This window comes from Diadema setosum, chromosome 21 (genome assembly GCF_964275005.1).
Source record: "Diadema setosum chromosome 21, eeDiaSeto1, whole genome shotgun sequence".
NCBI lineage: Eukaryota > Metazoa > Echinodermata > Echinoidea > Diadematoida > Diadematidae > Diadema > Diadema setosum.
In genome coordinates, this window is record NC_092705.1 from 5,833,650 (window position 1) to 5,847,237 (window position 13,588).

At 38.8% G+C, this 13,588-nt stretch overlaps 1 protein-coding gene across 1 annotated transcript in view; it reads left to right on the forward strand.

The window, feature by feature from the left end:
- The window catches only part of LOC140244670 (FERM, ARHGEF and pleckstrin domain-containing protein 1-like), a 112,441-nt gene that overhangs the window by 46,529 nt on the left and 52,324 nt on the right, over nucleotides 1–13,588 (forward strand). The window contains 5 exon segments of the mRNA XM_072324291.1: nucleotides 2,603–2,681; nucleotides 5,051–5,095; nucleotides 5,097–5,146; nucleotides 9,249–9,372; nucleotides 10,793–11,036. Coding sequence (XP_072180392.1) covers nucleotides 2,603–2,681; nucleotides 5,051–5,095; nucleotides 5,097–5,146; nucleotides 9,249–9,372; nucleotides 10,793–11,036 — 542 coding nt within the window.

The following is a 13,588-nucleotide window of genomic DNA, read 5'->3' on the forward strand; positions in this document are numbered from 1 at the left end:
TCTTTATTAGCAGTAAAAGTCCTATCAGTTGATAATGAAATAACCCACTGAAATAAGCCACGGTTTGGAAAAAATTATTTAAGTTTGTGATCACACAGACATCTTTCCGGCCATCAGACGCTGTCTTGCAACCTAGTTTCGTATTGCTCCTGTACCTCCATCAGTCCCGTCCATAGCGATCCACGTCGGCTCCTCTTCTGTGTGCAGAAATCCCTCCCTCCCCCTGAATAACAGGAAGCCCAGAAGTGACTTTGGATAGAGAGGGATGGGTGGATTAGCAATCACTTAGCCCTAATCAACCACTTCCACATGAACGGACAGAGTGTTGCTAGTATGCACCCTGTTTGTCATGGCTACCTTAAAAAAAAAAAAGGAAAAAAAGCTATTTTCAGAATCTGCCTATCCGTCTGGGCACATTAATAGGGTCAATCACTTGGACGTATAGATCGCATTTGCAATTCCCCCCCTTTTTTTTATTCATGTGGCTGAGGTTATGATCGCGCCGCTCAGAGTACAGGCAGAGTTGATTATCACAGATATTGATTAGGGTACCGATGCATTAACAAGTTGCAGCACAGTTTTGATATGCTATTAGTTGTTTTGCTCTTTTTTCCCCCTCTAGATTATGGCAGTGTGTTTAAGAATAGAAGCATATCTGGTTGCAGTGTTTTTGTTGAAGTTGCAGTAATTATATTGTAGTAATTATTATTGGTCAGTGCTTTGTTTGTTTGTTTGTTTTTTGTTTTGTTTTGTTTTTTGCTGGTGTGTGGTTATTCGGAATCAGTGAGGGGACTGTAATTTCAAAGGTGAATATTAAAATTGAATAATACTGGGTGTATTTCCATTGCACAATAGATGTAGAGCCAAACATACAAAGGTGCCAAAGTTCAGAGAGAGAGAGAGAAAAAAAAAGAAGAGGAATTGTAATCCACAGCGCAAAGTTTGAACAACAAATTATTTATTTATGTCAGGATCAGACATAACATGGAGGGCCCGTGTGTGAGAGAATCACAACTCATGCATGTGAAAGATCCTGCTTCATTCAGTCATTGCAAAGAGCAGGGTGCATATCCCGGTGAAGTGGTCAACCCAAGTACTCACAGATGGAAAACCAGCAAGTGCAGTTGAATATATGGACTGTCCAGCCATCTTGTCAGATGGAAAAGGAAAACAAACAAAACAAACAAACAAACAAACAAACAAACAAACAGACAGACAGACAAAGGAATTTATAATGAAGCCTGAATATCATTCCTTTATAAATTTCTTTCATTTCCATTAAACATCAAGAAAAACCCCTTTAACATCAGAAGAGAGGAAAGATGATATGTATTTATGTGCTGTTTCTGGTTGTAGTACAACTTTGAATAAGATGCAGAGACCAGTCACCTATGACATTTGAAGATTTCCTTTCTATGTGATGACTTAATAAGGGATCTGAGGAAGCCATCTACTGCAGCTAGAGATGATGGGAATGCTGCCGTTTGATTACATGAATCAGAAACCGTTCAATTACCGGACCGGCGAGCAGTCCGGCGTGACCGGCGTTGAGCCATTCAAACAGCCAGATTTGCCCCAATTACCGTGACTCATGCAATATGAATGGGCCAATCTGAGGTCCAGTGATGAGTTTTTTTGTTTGTTTTTTTTGTTTGTTTTTCTTTTTTTCGCTGCGTACCGACAGTGGTTATATATGCCTGGGAATTATCCATGAAAAGATACGTAGATGTTACAGGGATACAGCTCTTGGGCAGTACATTGGATTCCCTTCCGCATCAGACGCAAGGCAGTGATAGCTGCCGTGTGCGTATATGCGACAAATACGCTGTGGCATTTTGATTTGGAGGAAGGCAGAGCATCATCCTAGCAGACTCATTACATTAAGCAAAGACAGAAAAAATGGACCACTTTAATTGACGGACGTCTTTCAGACCGATTTGCTCATGAACTTTTGCAAACACTATAAGAAATATTTTTGTGATCAATCACTTTTCTATAAAACATTTATTGATATCAATTGGAGTTTGAACAAAACAGATGTGACAGTCGTAATGATGTATCAGGTCACTATTTTCGGCTTGAGATAAAATCCATGTGAATGACTCTTGTTTCTCATAGATTTTATCATTACTGTAATAAGTGTTTTATAATAATTCTAAGCACATATTATTCATATGTTTTCCTCAGAAGTAATGGAAACTGAAACAGACATTTGCAGTTAGATGTACACTTTTCTGATCCAGTGCACTGAAAGGACTCAGATGCTGTGTAATCAGTTTGCAGGGCATTACGAGAGATATTACTTTCGTTTGTCCGTACAGACGTTTGTGGGCGAGGACCTCATTACTTGGGATAGGCAAGTGCCCTCTCATTTTCGGTACCTCGGTTCAAGTGCTGGTGAAGTGCCCTGGTTTGTCTCAGGAATTTGATATTTGAGCATAAGAGCCATCATGAACATGTTACAGCTGTACAAGTGGAGTGTCTACCATCCATGCATTGTTAACCTTAATGATTAATCCATGCACTGATGAATAATTTTTTTTTGTATTTCCCCATTTCCCCCCCTTCTCCCTCCGTACCTCTACCATTTTTCTGTCTGCAGCACCGAAGAAAACGTTATTCCACTTTTCCGTCAAATTCTACTTATCCGATCCTGGGCAGCTACATGAGGAATTCACAAAGTAAGTCATTTTTCTTTTCTGTACATACATTGTATTTTTGTTAGATTTCTTGCCATATTTCTTGTTTCCTAGCTTCCTCCTTCTGCCCCCCCCCCCCAAAAAAAAGGAAACCAGAAACCCTTTCTCTTTCTGTACTGCCTCTTTCATAGCCACTAAATTGTGCCCTGTTCTCCCAAGTTTTGATGGCTGCTGTAAATCACTAGGTGAATACAGTTTCATCGCCCGATCATATTTTGTGGCCGTTATCACAAAATCAAACGGCCCATTAAGATTTCTCCTCCCGCAACAGCCACACATTCCCTTGACACCCATTAAATTGTTTGTCACTGGCAGAATGGCATTTGCTACATTTTTTACTCATGTACACACACACATTGCCTCTTCGCAAACACGATAAATCATATGTATCCACCAGCATACATGCATACATTCGTTCAGATGTACATGTACAAATATACGTACACACACACACCATACAGGCATTATATGCACATCTTGTAATTCAATTCATCAGTTGATGAATCTAAAAGCTTGCTCTTGCATGTATGATGTGGTTCTGATCACCCAAAACAGTATAATGCACACATAAATAATGCATAATGGCTTTACGTGGGATGAAATTCCATTATTTTCCAGTCAAAAACACAGGCTGCTCACAACTTTACAGATCTCAAACAAGTTAGTCAGCAGCAGCAGTATGAATGCTTTGAATACTTAGATTTGTTTGCTTTTTCCCCTTTTCTGTGAAATAGTCATATCGCTTTGAATGTTTTGTAGAAGGCATTAAGAGCTGCATTAGAGAATTAATGTCATTGAAATTTCAAGGGGAATTTTTCCCAAATACATACTGTGTTGATCTAGTGAATACAGAAATATTCGTTAAACCTGTCAGTGAAGTGTATGGAAAATTGGACAGTCCATGCTAACATCCATGTGCCTACAATTGCAGGATTAGGAGGCTACAACAATTTGTGATGGCGCAGTAGTAGAATTCCAGAAATTTCATATTTTAATGAAAAGTAGACATTGTCTTGATTTGTAAATTCTAACATACGCTGAGGGTAAAACGATTCCCCATGCCTTCTGAATGAGAAAAGTCAAGTGCTCTTCATTATGCTGACAAAAAAGAAAAAGAAAAGAAGAAAATCTGTAGTATTTTTCTTTTTATCGTTCCCACTTCTGTGGCATCACTAATTTGGAAGCATGCTAAACCATTGTTGGATTTAACCAAAATTTCAAAAAACAATATCAGTAACTTTTGAATAGGTTGTCCAATTTTCCTTAAACTTCACTGATGTGTTCTACCAATATCCCTGCATTTACCTATTTCGGATCAATTTCCCTTTAATGTACCAGTTATTTCCTGTGCAAGTCATCTTCTACCCATTTCCAACAGTAGAATAAGTTTTTGTTTGTTTTGTGGTTTTTTTTTTTGTTTGTATCCAGTTATTATTCCATCCTGCACTTTTTCCTGAGCTCTTGCCTTCACCCTCTTCCCAGCTCCCAGAGTCTTGCTCTGTTCCCCCGCGCCACTGCATACTTTTCTTGGCTCTGTTTTCATTGGGATTTTCAGAAAAGACTGCTATACAGTAGAATGGCACACTGCTGTGTTCAGCTGTTTCCCGGAAACCTTTGGTACTTTAGCCAACCTCACCTACTTTGCTTGTCCTGTCCCACCTTCTGCCCCCACCCCATGCCCCCACCCCATGCCCCCTCCCCATGCCCCCTCCTCCTGCCCCCTCCTCCTGCCCCTCCTCTCCCTGTCCCTTCTCCCCCACCCCTCCTCCCCCTCCCCGACCAGCACGCAGATTCCCAGACAAATCATTTAAAAGGCAGTTTTAGATGCGTGCACACACTTTCAACATCATTCTGCAACATTTGTCAGATTTAGCTGCCACCTACTGCGTATTCAAGATCCAATGTCAGAACTCTTACTTCGATTCTGCCATCCCAATGTCGGAAATGCTGGTACAATATATCTGTTCTGGGGACTATATTCTGCACCAAAAGTACACACCAGCTAGCTTTCAATACCAATTTTATTCACTTCTGTGAGTCTTTTCTCTACCGTTAGAGGCTTGCCCGTTTAAATATTGATATGGATTATAGAGGCCAGTGCACACTGATCCTTCTCTATGTGTGCTTACATATTATTATTATTATTATTATTTTTTTTTTTTTGCCCGGGGGCCGCTATCCGCCGTGCCAATATTGCAACCATAAATGATTCAAGTGTGCAAATATATGTCGTTAGTCTTCGCCAATGACTTCTGAAGTGGGAGTTCTGTGTGTGTGTGTGTGTGCATACATTCGTTGGTGCCGTAGCACTTGAGGTGGTGTTTATGAAAGCCTCTTTCCGATTGGTCCAGGTATCTCTTTGCCCTGCAAGTCAAGAAGGATCTGGCCAATGGCAGGTTCCTTGCTCGAGAACACAGCAGCGCTCATGGCATCCTACATTTTGCAAGGTATGTCGGTCGGCATTCTCGTCAGTTGTCATGATGCAATGTTTTATCTAGACCCATGTCCTCTTTCTTCAGGCATTCTAATTTCTCTTTTACCCTTTTTTGTTTTTGTTCCATTGGCAAGGAAGTGCAACATTTTAGTTAAGGTAATAAAAGAATAAAAAGAAATGGCATATTTGATTTTGATGTCTGTTATGGAGTATAAACATTCATTTCAGTGGAAAAAAAACAAAACAAAACAAAACATGGATGGGCTGTTCCAAAAGTTATTTATGGGCAATTCCATGAGAAATGTTCACTTTGGTGAAAAAATGAAGTTTTGAGTTTCACTTAAGTTCTCAAATATTCTAAGAAAGTAACATATATATTTTCATTTTTCACTGGTGGCATCTTTGTCATTGCAAAATTTTGTATTTTTCTCAGTCAATGAAAATACTGCATGATGTGTTGCAATGATGCAAAAATTTGGCTATTTTTAGAGAGTTTAGTGTTCCTGTCTCTAAAGAAGGCCAGATATGTCCCAGAGGCCTTGTTCAGATTTTAAATTATAGTCCAGTGTATATATCAACGGAAAATCACAACCAAATTCCTTAGCATTCATCAGTTTTTGACCTATTGATCCTCAAAGTTGTGTGATTTCTATAACATTTCAAGCGTCATGTCCGTTACGTTTTTTACTATAAGTTTTCATAGCCAAGAGGAAATTAGTGTAAAGTTGCTGCAAATTCATTTTCTATGTTAGGATTGAATCCCCTTGCATGTGTGAAAACCACTTTTCTATACCACTTCTAGTTTTCCTGTAAATGGCGTAACGGACATGACACTTTGCGTAACGGACATGACACCTCATATTAGACAAGTGGCGGAAATAACACTGTGGCCAAGTGAAACAGGGTGGTGATTAGTTTTAATTGCTTGAGGATAGTAGGACATTTCTATACTTGGGTAAATAATTAAGTCTGCACATCACTCAATAAAACAAAAACAAGCAGACTTTGCTTTCTGCTACTGGAAGACTGTTGATTTTAGATGATCTTGCTACCCTGTTACACCGGTTTGATCCATTCCCACCTCTTGTAATCCTGACTGATAAACAGCAGCTGTCATTCCAAGGAGTATTAGACAATGGTGTTTTCACTGTTGGCCTTCCCTTCTATACTTAAAATGAGCACTTTCTACATATAAATACATTTTAGACCACATTTAACACATTTGTATCTGCCATGGAGTCAACTTAACAGCCAGGTACTCCTGCACAAATGGATCCTCGTGCATCCAAATACATGATCACTGATGATACAACAACAAAGAATCCAAATGTCACCAGCATCAATGTCTTCAATGATGCTGTTGCCTCATATTTTTTTTTTTAAGTTTGTGCTGCATCCATACATACCTCTCTCATCTCTATGACTCTATAAATCCACACCTTCAGTGGCACATTAATGAGATATCACTTACCAAGAGGGCTGAGAATGGAATTGTTTGCTTTATTAAGCGTGTTGACAGTACATGTACCTCTATCGTCAGAGAAAGTCGGTCTGAATGCTGCCTATCCATTTCATCAATACAACTAAACTAGATGTACCTCTATGCCAAGGGATATCCGGTGTATATGACAGCACACAGCATTGTACAAAAAGCACAATTTTGAGATGCTATGAGAAGATGTTTATCCACTGAAAGGTACACTGTATAATCAGTTACAACCAGTTGGTACGGAAACTGGGAAAGCATCCAGTATTTCAAAATGTCCTACTCACAAGCTGGTGAGAATAATGTTAAACCAGTACACCACTCTGGCAAGCTTTAAGAAGTGCCTAAGCAAGCAATAAGTTGATTATACAATTTGAACAAGTTGAATTTGCCGTGAAGAAAACAAGAAATACTTTGTTGCCCAGGTGACCACTCTAAATGGAAATGGATTATATGTTGTGAAAATTCTCAGAAAAAAAGGGCTTGGTCATTCACTTCTAGCCAAGAAAAGAAAGCATTTGTTGACAATAATAAAGTACTGGTACTAGCAGTGGAAGTTTTTACAATAGTCTATCCAAGATTGGATAACAGAGGATGATTCTCCTCCAAGGATGACATTAATGCCAAATGAAAGAACTTTGCAGAAATGATATTTACATACCTTATTTCTTTCTGATGATAACACTAATTTGATGATGGTACCAAACAGTTTTGTGGTCCTGTTTCATTGCATAAAAGTTGATGCAATCTCGAGTACATTTTAATGATGTTGTATTCAAACTTTTTATTTCATACAGATCTGGTTCATTCTGTTTTCTTTGCCTATTCGCAGATATGGAGACATATGGTCTTCTGTATTATACATGTATGCCATTGTGGTACTCTGGGCATTGCACTCCATGTGCTTTAGAGTAGCTGTTAGATCACTGAAACCTGCAATAAAAGGACTTTTTGATGTTTTGGTCAACAACATAATGTAGTTAGCAGTGTGCAGTTATTGTAATCTTTTTATTTTGAAACAAAGAAGTGAAAATATGGTTAACCTTACAAGGGTGTCATGTCCGTTACGCTAGTGTATAATACTAAGTATCAAATATTAGGCCACTAAGAAAAAAATAACCATAATATAAGATAGTAATATGTCCTATTCTGCTATGGTGGGTGGTAGTAACTGGAAATGTGTCACTAATTGTAGCTAACTGGTGCAGGAGTGAATTTGTTTTATATTTCTTTGTTTTGTAAATATATACAAAGACTAACCCCCCTAAAATGATATAAATATAAGAAATATTACATGATTGCAGGGATGATGTGTGTCCCTATGTTCTAACCTTACTATGCCAACAATTGAGTATCTGCTATACCTTGTAATAAAAAAATTCTCTTAGCTTACAAAAAGTGGACAAAACTGTCATGTCCGTTACACTCGAAGTGTCATGTCCGTTACGCAATATTTTAAACTATTAAAAAAGAATGAACAGTAAAACTACTTTAAATTAGGACTTTATGAGTAAAGCATGACCTAAAGGTTTAATCAAGACCAAAACCAGCTGCATCTTATCCAAAAATTCACAGGAATTTTCATAATGGTAAGTAGATCAAAATGCCTTGTCCATTTAGTGTCATGTCCGTTACGCTCGCTAAAAATGCAATTTCTCAACAACCACTCGATGAATTTCCATGAAATTTTCTGTGTACATTACATATACTTAAATGTGTCTGATAAACTCAATTAGAATCTTTTGGAGACTCCCAATTTCACTGTGTGATGGTTTGAATCACAAAAAAGTGGTCTGAATGTCATGTCCGTTACGCTGGAATTGACCTTATGTAGCTTCAGGGGAAAATGCTGAAATATTTGCTGTCCCAAATTAGGGAAAAGATTTGTATTGTTATTTGCGGCATGAGCATCATTCATATTCTCTCTCTTATTATCCTCTGGACAGTTGCGAAACGTATCATTACAGTTCTTTTCTTCCTTTTAGTGTGTCTCTGAAAACCCCTTATTGATGTCAGGAATGTGAATTTTTATCTACATGTAATAGTCTCTGTGTTTGTACCTGATGTAATAGAGGAGGCCCTTCCCAGTCACTTGCCCCCTTTTAAGGACATTTACAGTTTAATAGCACCTGAGATATCAGAGATGCTGCAGGCACATGTTAATTTAATTACATAGAATGAGCTGGACAGGGTACAAGAAGGTGGGCACACAGAAAAAATATGAATAAATAAAAACACCTGCAGCCAGAAGTAAAGGCTATATAGGTGGAGTTGCCAATAGCAACAGTCTGACATGGTGTTCATAATTAATACTAAATGTTTATGTCACACATTCCTTGCTTTGGCACATGCCTGAAGTACAATAGGCTTCTTTAGATTGTGCAAAGAGTGGACAGAGAAATAAAACAAAATGAAAAAAAGTAACATCAAATGAAACCAATGTGATCCATTCCCTGCAAAATTAGATTCTATAAGCTTAATACCAGAAGAGTCAATGTTACAAATTTGACAATAGCAATGAATATATGATGTTGAAAAAAGAATGTCATGTGATATCAAAGTGTTATGGAATGCCTTTTTTTTGCTTCATGTATGTTCTTAAAAATTCCAATTGTGCTTCACTCACCAGCCGAGGTCGGCGACTACAGCCCGATGGAGCACGATGACGGGCGATACATCACAGCATTCCGCTTTGTGCCCAACCAGTCCAGGCCTATGGAGCTCAAGATACAGGAATATCACAAAAATCACATGTATGTAATCCACAACATTTTAAAAGCCCCCCCCCCCCCCACAAAAAAAAAGTCACACCAATATATATATGTGGATTCAGTAAATGCAGAACTGTCAGTAGTAGACATTTATTTTTTTTTTAAAAAGTACACATTCATTTGACTTGTTACCAATATACAGCTCTATATTTAGGATAGTACTTATTGCCCTCTGTCTTCTGAAAAAGGTAAGTCAGATACTCTTTTGTTATGATAGAAAATTGAAAAATTTTAGAGTTTTGTTTATATTTTCTTTATATTGTTGCCCTACTGTGACATCACATATGGTTGTGGTCTTCTTATCCAGTGATGATAGTACATTTAGCCAAGGCTTTTTATGATTATATATTCATAACTTTTGAACTGTTTGTCTGACTTTCCTCAAACTTCACTAATATATACTACCAATATTTCTGCATTTACTGTATCCATATCCATATCCCTTTAATTAAAAAAAAAACCCTGTCATGAGCCTGATGAATTGGACTTGCTTAAGGTCAGAATAAAATACTTTACAGAAGTACAATCGATATTGGTTATCAAATTAAATGAGAATTTACCTTATAGGAAAGAATGTGTCCATGATGAAGGTGATAATTTATGATAAAGGCAGAAGAGCAATGGAATTTTATGGGACCCTCAACAAATCCTTTAAAAAAAAGTTATGGCCTTGCAACTCCATAAATCTTGATTAACACCTTAGGATTAGAGATTTTAGTTTTTTAGTTTTCCAGTCTTGTTTTAAGAAAGAGACAAAGTTTTTGTGGACACAGATAGAAATGCTGGAGTTTTCTTTCTTTCCCAGCAGATTTACAAAGACAGTTTTCCTTTACTACTATAACTTGAGCAAATAACTTATAAAGAATGTTTATTTTCAGAAAATATAAAGTTTGTGTTTTTAATACTTTTCTCCCAACAAAAATTTCTGTTTACCGTCAATTGACCAGTATTGATGTTTTCAGATACAGTACCTCCATGGTGCAATGCTTGATAGCTTGTTCACAGTCAAATTGTCGTAACTTTGTTAATAAATAGTTGCTGGAATTGATGAATTTCTCATCAATTAAAATCTTGTATACTTCACTACCATCATGGAAAACATCTATAAGTTTCTCTTGAAGCAGACTCAAAGGCTGATATATGGTAAGGAATGTACTGTAAACGTCAATATTTTCGCGTGATAAATTTTTCGCGCTTAGCGGTTCAAGAACACATTTGCGGGTTCTCGAATTTGTGCTGCACGATTGTTAACCCATTCAAAATGTGCAGATAAAAATTGTGAAGATATTTTCGCTGGTCGTAGAATTTTCACTCACCAGAAGTAGCACGAAATACGTGAAAATTAATGTACCGCGAAATTTCTGCATTTACAGTATTCATATCCTTTTGTGAATTATTGCAGTGGGCAGACGATGGCTGACGCAGACTTCAATCTCCTGGACGTGGCGCGGCGTCTGGAGATGTACGGGGTGCGGCTTCACCCGGCCAAGGACTACGAGAACATCCAGCTGTACCTGGCCGTCTCACACCAGGGGGTGCTGGTCTTCCAGAACAACACCAAGATCAACACCTTCTCCTGGGCCAAGATTCGCAAGCTCAGCTTCAAGCGCAAGCGCTTCCTCATCAAGCTCCACCCAGAGGGATACGTAAGTCACACTTCTGTCTCATCATTTCTTCTTTGGTGTTTGGTGATTGGTGTTTGGTGTTAGTTGTTCAGTGTTTGAGGATTAGCTTCAAGTGGAAGCGCTTCTTCATCAAGCTCCACCCAGAAGGATACGTAAGTCACCCTCCTGTTGCGTCATTTCTTCTTCAGTGTTTGGTGATTAGTGTTTGATGTTTGGTGTTCAGTGGTTTCAGTTCAGTGTTTGGGGATTAACTTCAAGTACAAGTGCTTCCTCATCAAGCTCCACCCATAAGGATAAAGCCATCCTTCTTTCTTACTATTTCTTCTTTGGTACTTGGTGTGTGATGCTTGGTGTTTGGTGTTTGGTGTTGGCTGTTGGGTGTTCAGTGTAATGCCTTCAGAGTTTGGGGGATTACTTGTGGTTGTATACCAAAGAGATTTTCCCCAGTGACTGCTAGAGTGCGGAGTCTTCATACGCCCTGTACTATTGTTTTGTGAGCGCAAGGGGAGCATTGGATGACAACGAGGCGGTACAACGGTAGGCTCACCCCTCGTGCTAACACGCTAGCAAAGGAGCAACCGAGGAGCAGCCAAAATCAAGTGCGTACTCGCGTAAAAGTTCAGAAGTTCGCGTAATACGCGCTGTAGAAATGTATACATAGCACGCAAAGTCCGCCATTGTTAAGTGAGCTATGGCGGCCCTCATGAAATCACTGACTCCATTGTAGAGTCCGCCCTCTAGTGGTGGGGAGGAGAGAAATCTCTTTGTTGTATACCAAACATTTATTCTGCTCATTCTATTTTTTTTTTTTTTATACCCCCGCCAAACGAAGTTTGAAGGGGGTATATAGGAATCAGCGGACGGTCGGGCGGTCGGTCGGGCGGTCGGTCCGTTGCAAATCTTGCGTCGCGAACTACTTCCTCAGTTTTCAACCGATTCCCATAAAACTTGGCACAGATGTGTGCCTTGGGTTGTAGATGTGCAAGACGTATTTTTTGACAGTACCCAAAAGTACGTTGCCATGGTAACGGCATATTATGGGCAAAAATGGGTACAAATCTTGCGTCGCGAACTCCTCTCACAGTTTTTGATCAATTTTTATGAAATTAGGTACAGATGTTTATCTGAACATGTTAATGTGCAAGACACATATTTCCGCAGTGGCAAAAAGTGCGTTGCCATGGTAACGGCATGTTATTGGTAAAATATAGGGCAAAATGCTTCATGGCAAAACTGCTTCATCAGTGTTCTTCCAATTCTCATGGAATTCATATTGAATGTTTGTCTTAGGATATAGGTCAGCATGACACATTTCTTGACAGTGACAAAAAGTATGTTGCCATGGTAACAGCTCACATATTATGAGCCAAAATGATGGAAAATTTTGTGTTGCAAACTACTTCCTCAGTTTTTGCCCAATTTCCATGAAACTTGGTACAGATGTGTGCCTTTGGTTGTAGATGTGCAAGACGCATTTTTTTGACAGTACCCGAAAGTACATTGCCATGGTAACGGCATATTAATGGCAGAAGATCAAGGAAAGATCTTGAGGATTTAACTACATCCTCAGTTTTTTGACCAAAGCTTATGAAATGTTGTTTTGACCAAAGCTTATGAAATGTTGTTTGGCGGGGATATAACCAGTCGCTGTAGTGACATTTCTAGTTTTATCATGATTTTGTTGATCGTGTGAAGTGGAACGTAGAAGTTCTCTGGTGCTATTTTGATAGTCTGCAACGGGAGTAATTTGCCCAGTACCCATGATTATTGGAATCCCATGTGCTATATAAAAGATCTTCTGAACAAGTCTGCTAACATTATTTATAGAAGTGTGCCAAAGGTCAACCACCTGCCAAAAATCACCAAGACAGAAATTGGTGTCTATCGGATCTACGCAGCAGATTTTTTACCCACACTACATTTTATCGTGGCAGAGCTAAATTAGTCCTCAAGTTGGATCATTTTCATGCCACATTTGCCCTAAAATGAAGCATGCCCCGTGCTGCCCTGCTGTTCAATGACCGAGATTTGGAAATTGATAGGAGTGGGCATATATAGGTCAGACTTCTGAAGTGTCAGTGCAGTGACACATCATGTGGCCTGTGGTGATTAAAGACGGTGCGATCCTTCAATCTCCATTTTGCATTCAATATGCTGACGAACCTGCAAAATGCGCAGTGGAGATGTGTGTTGCGATGCGTAAGGCAGAGGTCGTATATTCCTTCCTTCCTCTTTACTTTTCTTCTTTTTTTTCCCTAAACTCTTCACAAATTTCCAGGTTTTGTTAGGCACTAGCAAACGTTCACAAAAATCAACTAATATTGAAACCTTGACCACTCATGACTTACAATGATTTTTGAGCAATGAGCTAAATAGGCAAACTTGCACAATGCTTGGAGACATACAGCCATCTATGCAAATCTAATCATATGACCTACTTGTCGGCTGATCAGTTGTCTTAGCTTTGCCTAAATAGTGGAAAGAAACTTCTGGCCATATTTAAAGAAATTTAATACAAAACTCATGAGCTTGCTGATCAGTGGATTTTTGAGGAGTCAGTTGTGTTTTCATAG